Source organism: Oncorhynchus clarkii, chromosome 2 (assembly GCF_045791955.1).
Source record: "Oncorhynchus clarkii lewisi isolate Uvic-CL-2024 chromosome 2, UVic_Ocla_1.0, whole genome shotgun sequence".
Taxonomy (NCBI): Eukaryota; Metazoa; Chordata; class Actinopteri; order Salmoniformes; family Salmonidae; genus Oncorhynchus; species Oncorhynchus clarkii.
Genome location: NC_092148.1, coordinates 12,136,235 through 12,159,679, shown reverse-complemented (window position 1 = coordinate 12,159,679; position 23,445 = coordinate 12,136,235). Strand labels below are relative to the sequence as shown.

Here is a 23,445-nt window from a genome sequence, read left to right as displayed (position 1 = left end):
AATATGAGTGAGATAAAGACCATTCACATTTATCCAGGTCTGATACTGGCCTATACTACGGATAAAAACAGCAATTCCCATAAAGCCTTGCTCAAGGCTCAACGTTACAAACGTTAGATCATTTATAGTGATGCCTTTCGTCTGCGACTCGCTATAGAGGCGACGTTGATAACGCAAGCAAATATTTTTTAACGTCGAACGTATTTCGAAAGTTGTTGGATTTGTAGGGTTTCTTTTGACGGTAGGAGTTTCGAACTCCGAAGGTAAGTTCTCATAAATTTGTGCCGTATAATTTCAGCTAACTTGCGAACGTTTCCCTAGACTTAGCTAGCTAACTGCTGTTATAGCCACGGTTATCCAGCGAGGCCAGCTTTGAATTATTATTTTTTTCAACCTTTATTTAACTAGGCAAGTCAGTTAATTAAGAACTAATTATTATTTACAATGACGGCCTAACCGGGACGACGCTGGGCCAATTGTGCACCACCTTATGGGACTTCCAATCACGGCCGGTTGTGATACAGCCTGGACTCGAACCAGGGTCTATAGTGACGCCTCTAGCACTGAGATGCGCCACAGCTAACGTTAGCTAGCTACAAATTAATCAATGAACCATAACCAATTGTTTTTATGGTAAAGATTATATAGATTCTCACATTTAGACATTGCACACGTTTTCACTCTAGGTCATTTACACACGTGTGCGTGCTCAGCTGTGGGCTAGCTAGGAATTGACTTCATATCCCTCCCCATGTCACACAGCCTTGTCCCACATTGTTGTTCCTTTCCTGCAGATGTCTCTGGCCGATGAGCTCCTGGCTGATCTGGAGGAGGCGGGGGATGAGGGGGAGGATGGGCTGTACCCGGGGGAAGAGGGGGAGAGTGATGGGGAGGCAGGGGAGGGACAGGTAGAGGGAGGTTTGGAGGACATTCCAGAGGAGATGGAGGTGGACTACAGCGGAGCTGAGAGTGTGTCGTCCATCGCTAAACTACGCAACAGCAAACAGGTCAGGACACTGTGTGTGGAGCTGTGCGCAGTCAATATACTAGAACAGGGTTTCCCAAACTGGGTCCTGGAGCCCCCCGTGGGTACATATTTGAGTTTTGCCCTAGCACTGATTCAAATAACCAACTCAGCAAGCTTTGATGATTTAATCAGCTCTGTAGTTCTAAGGTAAAAACAAAAACATGCTCCCAGGGGGGGCCCAGGACTGGGAAACCCTGTTCTAGAACATATAAGCTATTTCCAAGGTTTGTTTTGAAAACCCACAATTTGTTTGTTTACAGTTCTCAGAGATCATGGACAAAATTGCAATCTATGTCGAGAAGCAGCGCAAGAACTCTGAAGGTGATTGTTGACTGTTTCTATGTTTTTGTTGTCACATACACCGGATAGGGTTGTTTTACTGGGTCAGTTACTTTGCCAATGCTCTAACCTCTAGGCTACATGGCGCCCTATTGAAGACACAGCACTTCTATAATTGGCTGTTTGGATGTCTCGTTCTGTGGTTTATGTTCCACTCTGAATACAATGGATACTGATTCTACTTCAATGGTTTCTGAACCTCCATCTTGTGGTTTTACTGACTCTCCTCTCTTCCCTTTCTCTTCAGTCTCCGGTCCGGTGGAGGCAGACCCAGAATACAAGCTCATCGTTGCTGCCAATAACCTCACAGTAGAAATTGAGAACGAACTGAGTGAGTCCACTATGTTCATAAGTGATTGTGTCAATATGCTGCTGTAATTTGCTTGCATTGCGTTATGTCTAATGGCGTCTTTGTTTGTCTTTGTCAGACATCATTCACAAGTTTGTACGCGACAAGTATTCTAAGAGGTTCCCTGAGTTGGAATCCCTGGTGCCCAACTCTCTGGATTATGTCCGCACTGTCAAGGTGAGCTGATGTTAGAGGAGAATTCTCTTCCACATCAAAATGTGTCTACATTGTTTTAAACTGTTGTCTACTATTCATGTCCCTGCTGTTGGGCTGAACACTGTGTGTGTAGGAGCTGGGGAACAACCTGGACAAGTGTAAGAACAACGAGAATCTGCAGCAGATCCTGACCAACGCCACCATCATGGTGGTCAGCGTCACAGCCTCCACCACACAGGGGTAAGAGCAGGGACACATCACAGCCTCCACCACGCAGGGGTAAGAGCAGGGACGCGTCACAGCCTCCACCACGCAGGGGTAAGAGCAGGGACGCGTCACAGCCTCCACCACGCAGGGGTAAGAGCAGGGACACGTCACAGCCTCCACCACGCAGGGGTAAGAGCAGGGACACGTCACAGCCTCCACCACGCAGGGGTACGAGCAGGGACACGTCACAGCCTCCACCACGCAGGGGTAAGAGCAGGGACACCTGGGTTGATTTAGTTGGAGAGGTCCACCAATGGGAGTGAACTTATTTGGTGGAGCAGACATTTACAGAATGTTCAGATAGAAATATGATCAATAGACCTTACATTATCTACACAACAGGGAACCGTAACATCCATTTGGTTGCAGACCACCTTTCCATCTCAATGATGTTGGAATATCAACATGACTTGTTTCCAGGACGATGCTGGGTGAGGATGAACTGAAGAGGTTGGAGGAGGCCTGTGACATGGCGCTAGAGCTGAACCAATCAAAACACAGGATCTATGAATATGTGGAGTCCAGGATGTCATTCATTGCTCCTAATCTGTCAGTCATCGTTGGAGCCTCGACTGCAGCCAAGATCATGGGTCAGTGATTATAATGATTTAGTTTTTTATATAATTTACAGGATTCTCCCAATCATACGGTCGTCTTCCTCCCTGTGGTGGTAGGTATTGCTGGGGGCCTGACCAACCTGTCTAAGATGCCAGCCTGTAACCTGATGCTACTGGGAACCCAGAAGAGGACCCTGTCAGGGTTCAGCAGCACTGCTTTGCTCCCACACACCGGCTACATCTACCACTGTGATGTGGTCCAGACTCTACCCCCGGTCAGTGCACCACACTTGGCGCTGTGTTCCCAAGAGCTTTGTTTGACTGTGGCTTTACCTAAGCTAACAAGAGTTATCCCTGTGTTGTAGGACCTGAGGAGAAAGGCAGCACGCCTGGTTTCAGCTAAGTGCACCCTGGCATCCCGAGTGGACAGCTTCCACGAGAGTGCAGACGGCAAGGTGAGAACTGGAACAGGGAAGAAAGGGGTAAATAAACGTCTGTTACATATTAACTCTGGTCTTATTCTCTCTGTGCAGGTGGGCTACGACCTGAAAGAGGAGATCGAGAAGAAGTTTGATAAATGGCAGGAGCCTCCACCAGTGAAGACTGTCAAACCCCTGCCAGCACCGTTGGACGGACAGAGGAAGAAGAGAGGAGGGCGGAGGTATTTACTTTAGGGATGTGTAGATAACTGGTCCTGAGTTGTCATTTTTTTCAAAGTGCAATGTTAAACAGTATTTATTGATGGTCTCATTTTTTGTCTGTCCTTGTCCAGGTATCGTAAGATGAAGGAGCGTCTGGGTCTGACAGAGATCAGGAAACATGCCAACAGGATGACCTTCGCAGAGGTCAGAACAGCTAATCTGTCTTTCAGGACAGCTGTTACTATATTTTACTATGTGTAATTACAATAAATATTTTTAACCAACCACCCTCTGTTTCTCTCAGATTGAGGATGATGCGTACCAGGAGGACCTGGGTTTCAGTCTGGGCCAGCTGGGGAAGTCGGGCAGCGGACGCGTCAGACAGGCTCAGGTCAACGAGGCCACCAAGGCCAGGATATCCAAGTCCCTACAGAGGAAGCTGCAGAAGCAGAACATGACATACGGCGGCAGGTCCACGGTCGGCGGCAGGTCCACAGTCGGCAGCAGGTCCACAGTCGGCGGGAGGTCCACAGTCGGCGGGAGGTCCTCGGTCAGAGACAACTCCTCAGGAACAAGTTCCAGCGTAGCCTTCACTCCACTACAGGTAGGCCTAATTGGTTTTTGTTTTCACATGAAAAAAAGCTACATGTATTTGATTTTATTATGTCAACAAATGAAGCACTTCATCACCAGTAACGTTCGCATTTACCAGCAGGGGTGGCCTCCTTGTTTCTGTTTGTTGTGGAATTGAACTTGAACTGAACTCTGTTCCTCAGGGACTGGAGATCGTGAACCCGCATGCAGCAGAGAAGAAGGTGGCTGAGGCCAACCAGAAATACTTCTCCAACATGGCAGAGTTCCTCAAGGTCAAGAAGGAGGGAGAGGGAAAGTGAGGAGTACACATACAATTTATCATACACTTACACACAGGAGAGACTGATATACAGACATACCAACTTGTATTTCAAAATGAATGCATATTGAGTGAAATGCATTCACACTGACTGATTGATCAGGCGTCATTGCATAACCATGGGGAGAAGATCGACCATAACAGTGAAGAACATATATTTAGATTGTATATTTGTTTTAGAGCATGTTGTGCTTTTTGAAAAACGTTTTGACTCCATTTTGTTCCATTTTAATAAAATTAAACTAATACTTCCTTGTCTCATTACTGAAAAGTGCTTTCGAAAAGTATTGAGACCCCTTGACTTTTTCCAAATTTTGTTACGTTACTTATTCTAAAATTGTTTTTCCACTCAATTTAATCACTACCCCAGAATGACAAAGCAGAAATGGGTTTTTGCAAATGTATGTCTGTGTACGCACACACACACACACACACAGAGTACCAGTCAAGTTTGGACACCTACTCATTCAAGGGTTTTTCTTTATTTTGACTATTTTCTAACATTGTAGAATAATAATGAAGACATCAAAACTATGAATTAACACATGGAATCATGTAGTAACCAAAAAAGGGTTTAACAAATCAAAATATATTTTAGATTTGAGATTCTTCAAAGTAGCCACCCTTTCCCTTGATGACAACTGCACACTCTTGGCTACTTTGAATAATATAAAATGTCTTGATTTTAATTTTTATCATTACATGATTCCATATGTGTTATTTCATAGTTTGTCTTCACTATTATACAAAGTAGAAAATAAAGAACAAGTTGGTGTCAACCTTTGACTGGTACTATACACACTGCTCAAAAAAAAAGGAAGAGTAAAATAACATCCTAGATCTCAATGAAATATTCTTATAAAATACTTATTTTTTTACATAGTTGAATGTGCTGACAACAAAATAACACAAATTATCAATGGAAATCAAATTTATCAACCCATGGAGGTCTGGCTTTGGAGTCACACTCAAAATTAAAGTGGAAAACCACACTACAGGCTGATCCAACTTTGATGTAATGTCCTTAAAACAAGTCAAAATGAGGCTTCGTAGTGTGTGTGGCCTCCACGTGCCTGTATGACCTCTCTACAACGCCTGGGCATGCTCCTGATGAGGTGGCCAAGTCCTGGACAGTCTGTGGTGCAATGGAGCAAGACATGATGTCCCAGATGTGCTCAATTGGATTCAGGTCTGGGGAATGGGCGGGCCAGTCCATAGCATCAATGCCTTCCTCTTGCAGGAACTGCTGACACACTCCAGCCACATGAGGTCTAGCATTGTCTTGCATTAGGAGGAACCCAGGACCAACCGCACCAGCATATGGTCTCACAAGGGGTCTGAGGATCTCATCTCGCTACCTAATGGCAGTCAGGCTACCTCTGGCGAGCACATAGAGGGCTGTGCGGCCCCCCAAAGAAATGCCACCCCACACCATGACTGACCCACCGCCAAACCGGTCATGCTGGAGGATGTTGCAGGCAGCAGAACGTTCTCCGCGGCGTCTCCAGACTGTCACATGTGCTCAGTGGCGAATTTGCCAATCTTGGTGTTCTCTGGCAAATGCCAAACGTCCTGCACGGTGTTGGGCTGTAAGCACAACCCCCACCTGTGGACGTCGGGCCCTCATACCACCCTCACGGAGTCTGTTTCTGACCGTTTGAGCAGACACATGCACATTTGTGGCCTGCTGGAAGTCATTTTGCTGGGCTCTGGCAGTGCTCCTCCTTGCACAAAGGCGGAGATAGCGGTCCTGCTGCTGGGTTGTTGCCCTCCTACGGCCTCCTCCACGTCTCCTGATGTACTGTCCTGTCTCCTGGTAGCGCGTCCATTCTCTGGACACTACGCTGACAGACACAGCAAACCTTCTTGCCACAGCTCGCATTGATGTGTCATCCTGGATGAGCTGCACTACTTGAGCCACTTGTGTGGGTTGTAGACTCCGTCTCATGCTACCACTAGTGAAAGCACCGGCAGCATTCAAAAGTGACCAAAACATCAGCCAGGAAGCATAGGAACTGAGAAGTGGTCTGTGGTCCCCACCTGCAAAACCACTCCTTTATTGGGGGTGTCTTGCTAATTGCCTATAATTTCCACCTGTTTTCTATTCCATTTGCACAACAGCATATGAAATTTATTGTCAATCAGTGTTGCTTCCTAAGTGGACAGTTTGATTTCACAGAAGTGTGATTAACTTGGAGTTACATTGTGTTTGTTTTCCCTTTATTTTTTTGAGCAGTGTATTACAAAACTGTTTTCGCTTTGTCTTTATGGGATGTTGTGTGCTGAGTGATAATTTGTATTTAGTCCATTTTAGAATAAGGCTTTAATGTAACAATGTGGAAAAGGGGAAGGGGTGTGAATGCTTTCTGAATGCACTATAGCATTGGATTGCTTTGTTTAAAAAAAATGTATTTAACCTTTAACTAGGCAAGTCAATTAACACATTCTTATTTACAATGATGTAAATAATAACGACCATATGTTGCTTTGAGCAACATCGAAGTGTTTTTAGGAATTTGCTATTTATGAAATAGGTTTATGGATCTTCTAATACAAAATAATTGTTACATATGACATTTATAGTCATCACAATTTCAGAAAAGTATTTTATTGAAATTTTACAATCCTGTTTTTACCCCAACATGACATCTCCTATGCATAAACGTGACAACTTAATTTGATAAAACAGCCTGTAAATAGTGTATTTTCTTGAGACATTCACATTTCAGCCTTCCCTTTTTCAAAAATAGAATTTATAAAAGGCAAAACTCAACTTCTCTCGATTCCTTTTTCCAAAAATCTCTTTCAGGAAAGAACTGAAATGTCTATCTCATGGACAACCTCTAAATGAACTAAATCACTGGAGACCGCTCATGATAGTTTAACCATACACAATTGATTCATCCATCTAACCAAGTTAAATTCACCAACAGCTTTTTCAGAACATTCTAGGTTGAATGGTTGATGCATGCTTCATATTCTATGCAACAGTATTTCAGTAAACAATTTAACTTGGTATAAACGAGTAGTAAATTGAATGCAGTGTTGCAATCAGTGAATTAAGCTCTATTCAAATCTACCACTGAAGTGTTACGAATTGCGCAATAAAAACGTAAAAGTAATTCCGATTGTCAACGCGGGAACATTACCTTTACATTTTCAAACTCTAGCGCTGAACTTTTGAGATACGGATTGAACAGAGCCCTGAATGGCAGAATCAGGTTTTGTTAAACGGTCTTTTGGAAGCGATTTAAAATAACGAATAAAATTGAGTTGAACAGATTACTACATGCAAGGCTGAGAACTGTTGACACCCTTTTGAGTAAATATACACCGACTCAAAGGGAATTATCCTATTTCTACTGTTCTCATCCTTCCACTAGTAGTTATACTTTGAAGGGCAATAGTGGCTGGTGCTTCATGGTATAGAAACCATGAACATCATCATGCAAACTTTATGTCAACACAACTCTGCTTCTTTCAGGTACAAATCCTTTATTAGCTAATCTCACAAACATAATGCCCCAATGACGATGCGTTTCCTTTCACAGTTAAACTTTAAAATATTTTATTTGTAAAGAGAGAGGGAGGCAGAGACCAGTTCAATTGCATAGCAATTTAATCCAATGTCCAATAATGCCTCTCTATCCCCATCAAAAGGAAGAGGCCATGTGGTCATTCTCAATCAGAGCGTTTTATCGACCAAGACAACATCAATAAAACTATTGATAATCACTCACTATCTCTAATAGTGAACTTAATCAACAGGCATCATAACATCTTAAAAGGAGCCCTGTCTGCTGGCTAGCTAGACAACTGTATGTCTCCATTCTAAACCACTAATTACAGTCAATTCAAGCAAGATGGGCTTTTTTCACTTGTAACCAAATCCAATGTATGTTTGCTTGTTGTTTAGTCCAAGGCTTCTATACTCCAGTTGGGGGCAGTACAGAGTTTGTTGTTGTTGAAACAGAAAGAAAAACAAAAACAACATGGGGAACATGCATGGAGCTTCCTAATGTAATGCCACATACTGAGTGTTCAGACAGGCACAGATCTGTGACGACTCCCTACTCCCCCCTAGTACACTACTTCTGACCAGAGCCCGTTATAGGTAGGGAGTTCTATTCCCCACTACTAGGGCTTTGGGCCGGAGTAGTACACTGTGGGGAGTAGGGTGCCATTAGACGCTGCCTATACAGACAACATCCTCCATTTTAGGAGCAGGGTTCTACTACACATCACAATCTCTATCCACAGCATGGAGTTAGGTCAGTCTCGGAATGTCAACAGCAGCACGTTTCTCCTCCCTCTGTCACTGCAGGTCTCGGTCTTCCAGGTACCTGTACTCAAAGGTGAACCCCTCCTTCTTCCTCTGACCCCACTTCTCATAGTCAAAGTAGATGTAAGTGCCCTGAGGGAGGAGGACAGTATTAATCACTCACTCTATGTTGGCTCATCAATGGCTCATTGTTCTATACAGACCCATGGTGCCTCCAACAATAACAGCACAGGAGGTACCAAGGTTCTACTGTACCTGTTCAAACTCATCAGTGATAGTCTTGGGTTCTTCGTGCCTCTGGAACCACATCATGTACTTGGTGTGGAACCTCCACGACTGCTTCTTCAGAGCCTTGGCTGACAGGTACTGAGCTTTAGTGCCCTGAGAGAGAGTAAACGAGAAACAAAGAAAGGAGAGAGTGAGCAATTGGACCCTACAGTGACAAGGCAAGAGCGGACAGATAGGGGATGGTGTGTGTGTTACCTCCAGGTAGTAGAAGATGAAGAAGAGCGTCTCTGTGGACAGTCTCTGGTAGAACTCTATAGAGTCTGAGTGGTGGGGGGGCATCTGATGATGGAATGGCAGGGTGGGGCATGGGTTCCTCATCAGGTATTGCCTACAGGAGAGAGTAGCACAGACGTGCATGTTAATATCTCCTCAGAGAAAGCCCAGTGTCTACACCCCAGTATTCCAGCGGACGGCGTTGTTACCTGATCCTCTCGGAGTCTGAGGGGTGTGGCATGTGTGTCCAAGCAGACTCCTGCATGGTCTGTTGGTACACCTGGTCCTTGGAGAGTGGAGTGGGACCCAGGGGACACACCCCCAGGGAAGGGGGGATGCTCACCTCCGACAGGGAGGGCTGGGGGGCCGCGGGCGTGCCGGGGGCAGCCGACGAACCAGAGAAGATGTCTGAGGAGAGACAGGAGGGGATTGGTTGAGTTACAGCTGGTGGGGATATCATCAACAGACAGACAATTAGAAATGATGTCACCTGCAACTGGCATGTGCTTTGTCAAATTGCATGACTGTTTATTTGTGTAATGCCTTCAAGATGTGATTTTAAACTTGTTAATTGAGTTGATTCTTACCTCTGTCTGTGAGGTGCAGGTTGGGGATCTCTCCATCCAGACCTGATCCTAATGCTGCTCTCTCAGCCATCGCCTTCAGAGAACTCAGAGGCTCCGGGGCCTGAGGGAAGGAGGGAGGGAGGAGAGATGGATGGAACAGAGAGAGAGAGAGTGGGGTGAGGGGGAGTTTGGAAGAGCAAGGGTCAAAGATAACAGAATTTATGAAAACCAATACACAATTCAACAGTTCTTCCACCATGAGATACTAGTAGAAGCCTGGTACCAGTCCACCATCCATTCCCTGTATGGTGTGAAGCAACACACTCCTACCTGCAACTAGAACCCCCACGGCCAGCCACAATGACTGCACCAACAATGACCAAATAAACCTGCCAATTCAAGATCCTATGGAGTCCTTACTAATTCAACACTATACACAATCTTTACAAATACAGGCTCTTCAATCATATATCTTGTATGTTCTTGGTGTGTGGTGGAGGAACTAATCCAGCCACTTGGCAATGTCAATTTCCCTGTGACACAGATGTTTTTTTGGCTAGCACTGATATCTGACTACCTCAACCTTCTTTCTATATTTTTGGTGTGTAAGCGTGTCTGTGTCAGAGTTAGAGATTGTGTGTATTTAAATCTGTGTCACCTTTCGGTTTCCTGTGTTAGTGGCTTTGTGGATGTGTTTAGGAGTGAGTGTGTGTAAGTCGAGTATGAATGTGTATATTTCCGTGTGTGTGTGGGTCTCTACCTGACACTGCTTTCTCTTTCGTGTGTTAGTGGCTGTAGCCATGGCCCCTGGCGGCTCTGGGACCTGCGCTGACATTCTGGTCTCCATCAGTATCTGACGGAGGTCTGTAGGAAGCTGGGGACAGAGGGCAGTCTCTACAGGTTATTCTAACCTTATTACAATGCTATTATACATGTTAATTAACTAAGAAATAACAGAAAAAAAGGTCATTTAGGAGATGCTTCATCATTGGAAATCTCCCGAATAGCTGACAAAATTTGTTGTGAATGGTGTGGGAGTTGTGATCTACAGCACATTTTGTGAATTTCTTTTTCTTTATGCGGAGAAAGTTTTGAAAATTGTGTTAATTTCTAAACTATCAGTATTTTTGTGAGTTTGTTTGTTTCCAAGTTGTATTCGTATTATAGACAACCACGGTCAAAATGGCTGCCGTGGAGGTTCTAGTGTTCACCAAACACTGTGTTCTCATACTGTTAAATGGCCAACTGTCTCCATCCCTCTGTTGAACTGTATAAAACCTCTCCGAGCCGAAGGGAAACAGTGGTAGGAGAGGAGGCCATTTAAGAACATCAGGACAAAGTGCTCATCTCTCAGCCTCACATCTGTCTGTCCTTCCCCTCCATCTCCCCTCACCTTGAGGCCCTCAGAGGCCTGTGTGTAGGAGTGGGGTCCGTTGAGGAGACTCCCTCCACCGGTGATACTGTCGGAAAACGAGGGGGACGGAGAGCTGGGGGGCAAGGTGATGGAGCTGATGAGGCTGGGACCGTTGTCCATACTGAGGGAGAGAGAAGACATAAGGACATTTTTATCATCGAAAAAAATGAATGGTCTTGGATGAATTTGATATCACTTACTGCTGACTGGCTGAGGAGGTCAGCGAGGAAGGCTGGCTGCTCTGTGATTGGCTGGGTGTGCTGAAGGCGGACTCTGCTGTGCTCTCTGCCACCACAGCACTGTAACCTGGGCCATGGGAAAGACGGTGGAAACATTACTACTAATGCTCAATCCCACATCCAGAAAAGGTACATAAAGAAACAGACAAACCCAGACAGCCACACAGACAGTGAACATACTTGTGCTTCCGTTCTGCTTCAGTCCACTGGGCGGTCTGGCAGGGGCTGCGTTCGACCCAACTACTCCTCCGATTGGCCCCATGCTTCCTCCGTTTCCTCCCATCATCCCCACTGCCCCCCCAGGGGCAGCACCGACCGGGCTGAGAGGGATCAGAGGGGGCCCAGGGATCACACTCTGCCCAGACACCAGGCCCAGGATCCCCCCAGTCAGGGAGCCGTGTGCTGGGCTGGACCCCAGCAGGCCCAGGCCTGTCCCAGCCCCGTTGGTGGTCACTCCACTGGAGCAAGAGGTGGGGATGGAGGAGCTCTCCACTGAGACACTGGACTGGGTAGTGGTACTCAGACCCAGGCCTCCCAACGCGGCTGCCTGGGCGTAAGGGGCATGGGTGGACCCAGAGAGCAGGCCTGCCATGGTGTTCAGAGAGGCAGACATCCCAGTCAGGCCAAGACCAGACATTGAGTTGGCACTGCTTGTCCCCGTCATGCCAACTTTACCCAGGCCCAACCCAAGGCCTAGGCTGGAGTTGAGGATATGACCAGGCAAGACCTGGGGCAGGGAGTTTGGGGAGGCTGAGATGGGTGTGGTGGGTGTGGGGAGAGAGGGGGCGGTGGAGAGAAGGGGGTGGCTGGGTGGGCTGGGGGTGCAAGGTTTTGTTTGGGGTTGTTGTGGTTGTTGCAGTGGCTGCAGGACTGGTTGCTGTGGAGGTTGAGGCTGATGTTGTTGTACGGCGCTGCTGAAGCTTCCTATTAGACTGTTGCTTGTGGGAACCCCAGGGTTGCCTCCGACAATGGCGGCCATGGATACAAGAGAGGAGGAAGAAGAGGACCCGGAATTGGCGGACGAGGAAAAGGACAACAAGGAGGAAGTGCCGTTCTTCGCAGGAGACTGAAAATGACACAGCATCAGTTTAGTACAAACAGAACAGGGAAACAGAAAAACTACATTTCTGAAGAAATCCAGTTCTCTATTGAGCTATAAACATATATTGTAGAAGCTCGGTCTCACCTGACTAACGTCACTGTCTGTCGACCGCCCTCTCTTCTTATCGTCCTCAGAGTTCTCCTGCAGAACCCATGCAGGCACAAACAGTGCATGTGTAAGTATCAATGTACTGTACTTTTATGACACTGATCAAGTAAGTGATTGTAGTTTCTATACAAACAACCAATCAGTGAAGGCAGATGTGCTTACAGCAGTGCAGGTGGCCGGGGATGGAGGGATGGGGGAAGAGGAGGTGGTGGAGGTGGGAGTGCTGCTCGAGTGGAGGAACATCTCATCCTCTATGTTCCCCATGCCCGTTGGAGAGGTGGCCACCAGCGCTGCAGCTAGAGGGGAAGAGAGAGGGAGAGAAAGAGTGAAGGGCATAAATCAGGGAGAAAAGGCTACTGGTTTATTTCAATGATAAGATTTTCAGGGGAAATCTAATATATAAATGTTGTTTTTAACAATCATCAACATCCAGAGCCACAGAAACACCACAGATCAAGCTCTTCTAAACCGACTGTCAACCCAGCTAACAGATGTTGATTAGAGAACATCCATCCACCCAGACCCAACAGACGTTCATGAGGGACCATTCATCCAGACCCACAGCTGATAGCATGAGCATCATCATCATGATCATCCCAGGACTCGTCATCGAGCTCCTGGCTGTCCATGGGCGACTCACGGATGTCCTCCAGATCCAGGTCGTCGTAAATGAACTCGTTCTCCTCAAAGTCTGGGTCCTGTGACGACTCCATGTAGTACTCCACGTCGTCCTTGATCTTCTGGATGGAGTCCACCTGCACCGAGTCGTTGTCTAGCATGCGCAGGATGGTCTCCAGCATGCGAATGTGGTACCTATGCCTTTCTATAAACCTCTTTAGCTCCTCAATGCGATCCTGCTTCTACGAGACAGCCAGAGAAACAGGCACACGTGGTTATAAACTGTTCAGGTGACTTTTGTAATGCAGGTAGAAGTCTTTCTTAGGCACAGATGTCGGATCAACTTGCCTTCCCCAAATCCTTTTAGGGGGAAATGCAAGACTGACCTTAGATCAGAGTCTAGGAGCAACATCATCCAACCCAATATCTGATTCATTATTATAAACTGGGTGGTTTGAGCCCTGAATACTGATGGGCTGACAGCTGTGGTATATCAGACCGTATACCACGGGTATGACAAAACATGTATTTTTACTGTTCTAATTACATTGGTTACCAGTTTATAATAGCAATAAGGCACCTTGGGGGTTTGGGTTTGTAAGAACAGCCCTTAGCCATGGTATATTGGCCATATACCACACCCCGGGCCTTATTGCTTAATTAGACTACATACACAGAAAAAGTTAATGTATAGGGAATGAGATGGAAGGAGACTGACCTCTTTCTCTCCTTTCTTCTTCCTTGTTTGAATGAAGAGGGATTCCACCTCACTCTCAAACTGGTCCACCTGCATATTTAGAGTGTCTATCGTATTCTGGGGGAAAAAAAGAGAGAATGGGGAAAAAGAAGAACAGATCACCACCCAGAAAACAAGGCAGAGCCAGTGTGAACCATCCACCCGACCCATCGTTCAGGAGACACTACCACTATGCATGAGTCAAAATACCAACGGCCCAGAGGCTGTTACCGTTAGCCAGTTTCCCGTCTCTTCTTTCTCCCTCTGAGCTGGGTCCACTTTCAGGGCGAGCCCCAGGCCTTCTTTAGAGTAGGCCTTCGTCTTTGTCTCCCGCTCTACCACCTTAAACCGCTCCATTTGCTAAGGAGAGAATGTCAGATGTTATGTCAGACAGGATCGCATACCCTCTCCATGAGCACTGAGATGAGTTGAAAGTAGGGTTGTGATGATACCAATAGCACACCATTTTTCCATGGCAAAAATATTAAAAACTAAAGCAGACCAAACTCTGTTCAAATCAAATTTTATTTGTCACATGCGCCGAATACAACGGGTGTAGACTTTTCATAAAATGCTTGCTTTACGGGCAATTCTCAATGATGCAGAGTTGAAAAATAATAATAAAATAGTAACACAGGAGGAATAAAATACACAAGAATGAAGCTACAGTACATGACCAGAAGTGTGTGGACACCTACTCATTGAACGTCTCATTCCAAAACCATGAGCATTAATATGGAGTTGGTCCCCCCTTTGCTGCTATAACAGCCTCCACTCTTCTGGGAAGGCTTCTCACTAGTGTTGGAACATTGCTGCGGGGACTTGCTCCCATTCAGCCCAAAGGTGGTCGATGGGGTTGAGGTTAGGGCTGTGCACGCCAGTCAAGTTCTTCCACACCGATCTTGACAAACCATTTCTGTACGGACGTTAATTTGTGCAAGGAGTCATTATCTTGCTGAAACAGGAAAGGGCCTTCCCCAAACTGTTGCCACAAAGTTGGAAGTCTAGAATGTCATTGTATGCTGTAGTATTAAGATTTCAATTTACTGGAACTAAGGGGCCAAGCCCAAACCATAAAAACAGCCCAGACCATTATTCCTCCACCATCAAAACTTTACAATTGGCACTATGCATTGGGGCAGGTAGCGTTCTCCTGCCATCCGCCAAACTCAGCAGATTAGTCTGTCAGACTGCCAAATGTTGAAGCGTGATTCATCACTCCAGAGAACGTGTTCCACTGCTCCAGAGTCCAATGGCGGCAAGCTTTACCACTCCAGCCAACGCTTAACATTGCACATAGTGAGCTTAGGCTTGTGTGCGGCTGCTTGGCCATGGAAACCCATTTCAAGAAGCTCCAGACGAACAGTTCTTGTGCCGATGTTGCTTCCAGAGGTAGTTTGGAACTTGATAGTTAGTGTTGCAACCAACGACAGACGATTTTTACCAATTGGCGGTCCCGTTCTGTGAGCTTGTGTGGCCTACCACTTCACGGCTGAGCCGTTGTTGCTCTTAGACGTTTCCACTTCACAATAACAGCACTTACAGTTGCCCGGGGCAGCTCTAGCAGGTCAGAAATGTGACGAACTGACTTGTTGAAATGTCACTGAGCTCTTCAGTAAGGCCATTCTACTGCCAATGTTTGTCTATGGAGATTGCATGGCAGTGTTCGACTTTATACACCTATCAGCAGCTGGTGTGGCTGAAATAGCTGAATCCATTCATTTGAATGGGTGCCCAAATACTTTTGTATATATAGTGCATATACAGGGAGTACCAGATCAATGTGCAGGGGTACAGTACAAGGTATTTGAGATAGATGTGTACAGAAAATGCAAAGTGACTAGGCATCAGAATAGATAATAGTAAGAAAAAGGAACAGAGTAGCAGCAGCAAATGATGGGTGTGAAAGTGTGTTATGTTGGTATGTGTGCGTATGTAGTGTATGTGAATGTGTTTGTGCTGTGTGAGTGTAGTGTATATACACTGAGCGTACAAAACATTAGGAACAGATGCTCTTTCCATGACAGACCAGGTGAATGCTATGATCCCTTATTGATGTCACCTGTTAAATCCCCTTGAAATCAGTGTCGATGAAGGGGAGGGAGACAGGTTAAAGAAAGATTTTTAAACCTTGAGACTGATTGTGTATGTGTGCCATTCAGAGGGACAGCGGGCAAGACAAAAGCTTTAAGTGCCTTTGAACAGGGTATGGTAGTAAGTGCCAGACGCACCGGTTTGAGTGTGCACCGGTTTGAGTGTGTCAAGAACTGCAACGCTGCTGGGTTTGTCACACTAAAGGTTTTCCTGTGTGTATCAAGAATGGTCCCCCACCCAAAGAACATCCAGCCAACTTGACAACTGTGGGAAGCATTGGAGTCAACATTGGCCAGCATCCCTGTGAAACCCTGACACCTTGTAGAGTCCATGCCTGAAAAATGTAGGCTGTTCTGAGGGCAAAAGGGGGTACAACTCAATATTAGGAAGGTGTTCCTAATGTTTTGTACACTCAGTGTATAGTGCGTATATATAGTCTTGTGAGTGTGCATAGTCAGTGCAAGATAATATCAGTTAACCAATAGCTACCGGACTATCTGCATTGATCCTTTTGCACTAACTCTTTCGACCCAACACATACGCTGCTGTTACTGTTTATTATATATCCTGTTGCCTAGTCATTCAATAATTTCTAATATTTTACTAAGCTACAGTTCATATAAGGAAATCAGTCAATTGATATGAATTCATTAGGTCCTAATCTATGGATTTCACATGACTGGGCAGTGGTGAAGCCGCGGTTGGGCACAGGCCCACCCATTTGGCAGCCAGGCCCACCCACTGGGGAGCCAGGACCAGCCAATCAGAATAAGTTTTTCCCCATTAAAAGGGCTTCATTAGTGACTGAAATACCTTGGGTTGCCTTTTATTGTACCCAGCACAAGGTGCACCTGTGTAATCATACTGTTTAATCAGCCTCTTGATATGCCACACCTGTCAGGTGGATGGATTATCTTGGCAAAGGAGAAAAGCTCACTAACAGGGATATAAACAAATTTGTGCTCAAAATTTGAAAGAAATAAGCTTTATGTGCGTATGGAACATTTGTGGGATTTTTTTTTATTTCAGCTCATAAAACACAGGACCAACACTTTATATGGTGTATTTATACTTTTGTTCAGTGTATATGGTTGTACACATCAACCTCAATTACCTCATACCCCTACACATACTCATGTACATAGCTAAGTTATTGTTACCTATTGTGTATTTATTCCTCATGTTATTATTTTTCTACACTTTCTCTCTGCACTGTTAGTCTACACTGATTGTTCACAAAGCATGTGCCAAATAGAATTGGGATTTGAGATAGGGTTAATGCAGATAGTCCATAGAACCATTTAATTAACTATTTAGCAGTCTTATGGCTATGGTCCTTTAAAACACTGCTGTATGTAAAATAGTGTGTGCTATAGCTTGGAAAATAAATAAAATGTCCCTCTGGACAACATAATGATATACAGTATATATATATATATATATATATATTATTTTATCCGCTTCGTGTTTTGTTTCCTTGCCACGGTATCGCAACACTGGTATCGTCCTGGCCCTAGTTGAAAGGTAAACACAATATGGTGGAGACCTAATCGCCCTTTTCTCCTATCAGTGTTAAACAAAGAAGCTATTTTGGAGAGTATTACCGTCTCTATGACCTTGCGATTATCCACTAGCTGCCTTTTGTCTTTGATCTCATTTGATGCCACCCATGTTTTTATCTGATCCCTCAATCGCTGCAGGAGAGATGACAAGAAAACAACAATTAGAACTTAAGTAAAGACCCATAGCTTTATCAGTGTGAGCAGACAACATGGGATATTAAGACGGCTTCATATATTGCTTACTATTAGTAGGCAATTAGTCTTACCTGTAGCTTTTTAATCTCTTTTTTAAGGTCTGCCTCATATTTTTCCTTTTGGTTGGCATTGGCTGCATTGTGAAGCTGTGAAACAAAGTGACAAAGATCAGTTTGTTTGATAGAAGACAAATCATTGTTTCATGCACAGTGAATATGCAATGCATAGTGTTAAGGAGTCCTCACCTTCTGCCAAATGTCTTCAAACTGTTCTACGCCTTCAGCTACCTTTTTCAAACATCTGTCAATTTCACCTGGGGAGAGGAAAGAAAGAGGTCATTATGAAAATATGCCAATATATTTTACTGGACTAACATATTACATTGAATCTCAAAGATTAATCCAATAATTTAAATAACTGATAGTCGAAAGTGTGTGTGAGGTCAGTCTCCAGTCCATTACGTCCATCATCGCTCTATGCTAGTTACCTTGGAGTTTTCTCTTATCAGCCATGGCTTCACTACGACAATGTCCTCATACCGTCTTTCATTGAGAGAAGGAGATAACAGATTAACGTTAGCTAAAAACAATGCAAACAGACTAAATGAACATTGATTGCATTGTATCTAAGTCCCTAGCTAGCTTCATAGCATCTAGTAGCTACAGATTATACAAACACTTGCAGCGAAATGTACCTCGGTTTAGCAAAGAATTAACATGCGGGTAATTTTAGCGTACATCACTATTTTCATCAATCGTAAAACAGTTCAATAGATGTCTAGCTGGAAATGTCAGCAACATTAGCCAGCTAGCTAACGTAGCCAATTCACATGCTGTTTGGCAGGTTTCGACAACTCATTTCAATGCAATTGCTATTCGATGCATTATTATGCATGAAGTGTATATATTGCAATTATATTTTGGGCACAGTTGACGTTATGTTGGTAATTGTTATAATGCTAGCAAATGTAGCTAGCTACTGCAATCACAATGCTAGCTAGCTGGTAATTTATGAAAATTAGGGAAACTGTGTCAACCAGCTAAATTCACATTTGTTTTAGACATTTACCTAGGGTTTGGGCTTTTCGTTTGTCTCTTTCAATTAGAACTCAAAACTATTTCCCCAGTCTTCTTTACTTCCAATTTGTGTTTTCTTTTCGTCAATCTGGCTGTACAGTACACTAAAGATGGACGGTAGATAAATCCCACCCACAAAATGTGGATTCTGGCCTAAACCCTACCTCCAAGCTATGATAGGACCAAATTCTCCACCGTCGTTGGACAACTTCCGCAGGTATACTTTCCTGTGATTGGTTTATCAGATGATTGATGGGTCAATGATAAAATATATAAAAAACTGAATCCTGAAGTTCTGAATAAACATTTTATACAGAACATTTAGTAAGCGTCACGTCGACAAACAATCATAAAACATGTTCAGAGTATCCTGATAAAAGGTTCACATCAATACATGTACTGTCAATGTAACTTCCGCAAGGACCGGACCATGCATTCTCTACTCGAGCAGAATGGGTGGGTGGATTACCATGGTCAAGACCTTCAGCCATTTCCAGACCATAGTTGTGCATAAATTATAATCTTATCCACTATGTTTTTCATTACAGCCCTGGCTGTATGCGTTTCAGTGACATCACGTCTGGGGAAGTGGGAGGCCAAGCAACAGAATGCTGCTTCATTTCTCCTCCCACTAGCAGCCGGCCATTCCCCTGGTCAGTGAGACAAAGCGGTTGGGCTGGGAAAGTCACAGAACTGCGACTCTGACAACATGGAGAGGTCTGCTTCAGTCTGTGGAGAGGAGTGAAGATGGTGTTAACAACAGAACCACTGTAGGGAAACAGACTGACAGATCTGTCGTCTGCCAGATTGGAGAACGCTGGAGTGCAATCTGTTCCATATGCACAGAATAGAATACGCAATACACTGTCAGTGTAAAGGAGAAGCCGTCACCTTTCTCTGCACATAGTTGCACAAACATTTCACCATTACAGTCTTTGTTCATTCATTTAGTTTGGGTGTACACGTTAATTTCACACTCAAGGTTTATGAGTGCGTCTCACCTGTGGGTCTTTCTCCTGTTTTGGAACTCGATGCCTCTTCTTCTTGGATCCCACTGTGGATTGGAAAGGGACAGAGGGGGAGGAGCTAGGAAGGTCATTCAGCCTATCATCTTCTACTCCAGGGCTGATGTCTAAATGGGCACCAGACTCTTCCTGAAACAACAACAGTGTTACTTTTAGTATAAAGATATAGTATGTGGGGGGGGAAACTCAGTTTCAGAAGAGTTCTCCAGTTTCATGCCAACAGAAAACCACCCAGTTGACATCTTCTACATCACCATCAAAGTTAATGGTGAAAGATTGAATAACGAATCGTTGTTACATTTCAATATACTATAACTGTATATCATGGAACTCTACTGGTTTATTATTAAAGAAACACTTTTTAACTTTTTGAAAATATTATTCTCACCTCAAGCGATATGGTGAGCTGTGCATTTCTATAGTCATCTCCATGGGCGTCGAGGGTCTTCATTAGGAACCTACAGTAGGGAAGTTCAGTTGCTGTTGTAGTTGAGCTAGCCTGTATTTACAATGGACAGGCCAATAGACCATAGACTGAAAAAGACATGAACCAATGAAAGGACAGACAGAGCTTCAGTCCTTTTTTACCTTCTCTCTTTCTTCATGCGACGTGTTAGTCTTTGTACCTGGTGAAGGCGACCAAGGATCTTCTCATTCACCTGCAGAGAAAATGGTGAAAGGATTAGGGGTGCAAAGTTCCTGGAACGGTCAATAAATGCCCTGGTTTGCGGATTCCCGGATTCAGGAGGGAATAAGCAGGAAATCCAGAAACCTCCAACCAGGATTTCTGGAAAACCAGAAAATGTATTGAACATTTTGCAACCCTAGAAAGGATTCATTACCATGCATTTCTTTATGCCACATGTATGCACTGGCATTACCAACAGCAAACTATATGTTCACAGATGCTCATCCATATAACTTGGTTCTTAAATAGAGCACTACCTGAAGATACGATAGTAAAGGCGCAATAAAAATCCACACTTGGCAGGGTCGTACAATCACACACACAAATGATTCCCCAGTCACTCACCTGTTCGATCTCCTTACACCTCTTGATCAAAGCCAGGTACTTCCTCTTCTCCAATTCTCTCCTCTCCTCCTGCTGCTGCTCTGGCCTTGCTCCTGACCCTTGACCTCTGCCCTCTAGCAACTCGCTGACCCCAGGGCCAAGCTCTACCTAATGATAAACTGTCATTTAGCACACACCATTTTTGTTTCTTTCATCATTCCCCTCTAAGCAGGGACTGAATTAGACCTTGGACACCTGGGGTGTGCAATTCATTATCAGGTAGAACAAAAAAACAGCAGATTCTGGACCTCGTTGAGTAAGAGTTGAATACCCCGGCTCTAGCACCATATTCAATTTCCAACCAACCGAGCCACTGGATTCATAATAGTCTGACTCAGAACTCTTACTTACCTCCCCTGGGCCCAGTTCCACCCCACCTGGCTCCAGCTCTGCTTCCAGGATGTGGCCCCCAAAGAGAGGCGGCAGGGCCAGGCCGGAGAAATCCTCCATCATCTGTGTGAGGGGTGGAAGGAGGAATAAGATCGTTCACCCCCTCATAAATCACCCCTTAGACGGTGTCACGAATCTACACTACATTTGACAAACAGGTAGGGTTAATTCCTTGACTCAACCTGACAGCATATTTTCTTTAGCCCTACACTAAAGGACGCCTCGTCCTATGTGGGGCTAATCTTTAGGAATGTTATAGCTAGTTACCATAATAACTAATTGCTTGCAGACAGCGTTAGCTAATCAGCTACACCGTCCTCAACTCCAAATAAAACTACATTTAGGTGACCTAAGTTTGATTTGGTTGACGAAATCACAACTCGTTAACGTGAGCTTTTCTTGAAAACGATTAAACCGAGATGACAACACATTCGACTAGCTAATGTTAGCCTAACTTTCTAACGACGTTACTGAAAAGCATCTAACATGCGCAGCATTATTTTGAAGATTTACGACTAACTACTGTATCTGGATGGTCTGACTGACACTTTAAACATATGTTTACCCGATCCATTGACCGCAGCGGTCAATGCATCACCGCAGATTTCACGCTGTCAAACAACCTTTTTGTGTTGTTGCAACTGGCGCAATAATTATACGACATTATGTAGACTACAGTTCCCATGTTCCCCAGCCCGGCAATACTACAAACAGCAACATGGCAGGTGGGTGAACTTTGCTATTAGCGAGCTAGCTGTTTCGTTTTATGCTTGATCCCTCTGTCAATCAAACACTGGTGTTCTGATAATGCTAGTGTATGATTAATTGTAACAAAATATTGTATTCAACTCTAATTTAGTATGCATATTTTAATTTACCATGCCAAACGAAATGTGTGACCTTGGACCAACATAGAGTTAGCCGATTTGTTTTAGCTGCATGTCGCGTCTCCACTTCATTCTTTACCTAACCTTTTTTAGGTAAAAGCTCAAATCAGAATGTAGTAGTTTGATCATTAAATATCTCCAATCTGAATCGCTTGCATTCCGCAGTCCACCGCTCTCTTCTGACTGAGCTGAGTGTAAACCTGGGCCACGTTCAGTTGTCGAACTTTGCAGATAGAAATCCCATTAATTAGAGCTGATGTGATTCTTATTCTACATGTCAGAGAGGCATGTTTGTTGTATATAGCGTATTTCTATCTGAACGTTCCCAAACGTTGTGTCCTGCTTACCCTTGTGTAAACAGAGCAGTTGGATAGGGTTGATCTTCTAGCTTCATCTTCAGTATTTATCTGCGCAATGCTGTCATGTTTACAATACTGTATAGACTCAAACTAATGGGTATATGACATGTAGTTTCGAGTCATATAAGCCCAGCAAGCTATTTGTATCTAGCTATATCCTTAAAACATTCATCAATCACTGGATCATAGATCATCCATAACACAGTGCATTTGTGCCACTGTAACTTAAATGTCTGTTTGCTTCTCCTGCCAGGAATTGGAGCTTTCCTGAAGAATGCATGGAATAAGGAGCCAGTGGTATTGGCCGCCTGTGCAATTGGACTTCTCGGTCAGTACATCTCTCAAAGTATACATCACACAGGTTGTAATGCTCATATCTTACAATATGCTAAATTCAACTGTAGTTACACCTTATGGATTCTGACATTACATGATACACATAAAATAAACTTGTGTGCACTGCCCTTCAGCCCTCCCTGAATTGAGTTGTGTGTTCACTTGGTGTAACATATCATTGATATTTCATGTATTTCTTCCCAGCCGTTACTGTTCCATTAGTGAGTCCCTTAACGAAGTACTCAGGCATGATGAATGCAGCTGTGCCATACAACTACCCAGGTAAGCCATTAAACCATTATGAGCAAATCATTAAGTCTGGCCCTAGACAGTTGATGGCATAAACAAAACCTTTTTCCTCTCTCCCCCAGTCCCTGTGCGAAACAATGGCAAGATGGACGATGTCCCCAGCCACCCTTGTGACCCTAAAGGACCAAACCTGGACTGGATTAAAAGCCTGTAACCGTCCACATTCTCTTCCCTGTACAGATCACAGCCCGTTGTTCCTGTCTCTCTGTGTCTGCTTCTCAGTAGATGGCCCTCAATAAAGATGATCTATTTAATACCACCAACTTTGCTCTTGGATTCTGTTGGGATGTTGTTTGATGTCAATATGATTTGGCCATTTTTATGA

At 44.4% G+C, this 23,445-nt stretch overlaps 4 protein-coding genes across 9 annotated transcripts; 2 read left to right on the top strand and 2 right to left on the bottom strand.

Annotated features, from left to right (window-relative positions):
* The first annotated feature begins 139 nt into the window (after positions 1–139).
* On the top strand, positions 140–4,500 carry LOC139421395 (U4/U6 small nuclear ribonucleoprotein Prp31). The gene is made up of 13 exons (XM_071172258.1): positions 140–263; positions 795–1,007; positions 1,288–1,348; positions 1,614–1,697; positions 1,795–1,892; positions 2,005–2,111; positions 2,559–2,728; positions 2,813–2,970; positions 3,061–3,150; positions 3,229–3,356; positions 3,468–3,540; positions 3,641–3,940; positions 4,113–4,500. Exons 2-13 carry the CDS (start codon positions 795–797, stop codon positions 4,227–4,229), a joined length of 1,599 nt encoding a protein of 532 aa, XP_071028359.1. The 5' UTR covers positions 140–263; the 3' UTR covers positions 4,230–4,500.
* A 3,227-nt stretch (positions 4,501–7,727) lies between these two features.
* LOC139421363 (CCR4-NOT transcription complex subunit 3-like) lies at positions 7,728–18,883 on the bottom strand. Of its 5 annotated transcripts, none has more exons than XM_071172172.1 (19): positions 18,735–18,883; positions 18,154–18,208; positions 17,912–17,979; positions 17,738–17,812; positions 17,514–17,603; positions 14,047–14,175; positions 13,798–13,893; positions 13,024–13,321; positions 12,624–12,757; positions 12,438–12,494; positions 11,432–12,317; positions 11,213–11,318; positions 10,992–11,133; positions 10,359–10,472; positions 9,620–9,719; positions 9,242–9,440; positions 9,015–9,147; positions 8,787–8,912; positions 7,728–8,663 (listed from the first exon to the last, which is right to left on the bottom strand). In XM_071172172.1, exons 2-19 carry the CDS (start codon positions 18,176–18,178, stop codon positions 8,565–8,567), a joined length of 2,877 nt encoding a protein of 958 aa, XP_071028273.1. In that variant the 5' UTR covers positions 18,179–18,208; positions 18,735–18,883; the 3' UTR covers positions 7,728–8,564. The 5 variants fall into 5 exon arrangements, with proteins under 5 accessions (XP_071028273.1, XP_071028293.1, XP_071028284.1 ...); XM_071172192.1 differs by having other exon boundaries at positions 13,102–13,321; XM_071172183.1 differs by having other exon boundaries at positions 13,024–13,315.
* A 155-nt stretch (positions 18,884–19,038) lies between these two features.
* On the bottom strand, positions 19,039–21,903 carry LOC139421381 (TCF3 fusion partner homolog). 2 transcript variants are annotated; one of them, XM_071172222.1, is made up of 7 exons: positions 21,795–21,903; positions 21,191–21,292; positions 20,801–20,947; positions 20,356–20,426; positions 20,156–20,225; positions 19,744–19,896; positions 19,039–19,471 (listed from the first exon to the last, which is right to left on the bottom strand). In XM_071172222.1, the coding sequence occupies exons 1-7, from the start codon at positions 21,801–21,803 to the stop codon at positions 19,397–19,399; spliced, it is 627 nt and encodes a 208-aa protein (XP_071028323.1). In that variant the 5' UTR covers positions 21,804–21,903; the 3' UTR covers positions 19,039–19,396. The 2 variants fall into 2 exon arrangements, with proteins under 2 accessions (XP_071028323.1, XP_071028334.1); XM_071172233.1 differs by lacking the exon at positions 21,795–21,903 and adding an exon at positions 21,497–21,675.
* LOC139421389 (NADH dehydrogenase [ubiquinone] 1 alpha subcomplex subunit 3-like) lies at positions 21,819–23,379 on the top strand. Its single transcript, XM_071172245.1, has 4 exons — positions 21,819–21,954; positions 22,729–22,803; positions 23,016–23,093; positions 23,183–23,379. The coding sequence occupies exons 1-4, from the start codon at positions 21,819–21,821 to the stop codon at positions 23,272–23,274; spliced, it is 381 nt and encodes a 126-aa protein (XP_071028346.1). The 3' UTR covers positions 23,275–23,379.
* The last annotated feature ends 66 nt before the right edge of the window (positions 23,380–23,445 follow it).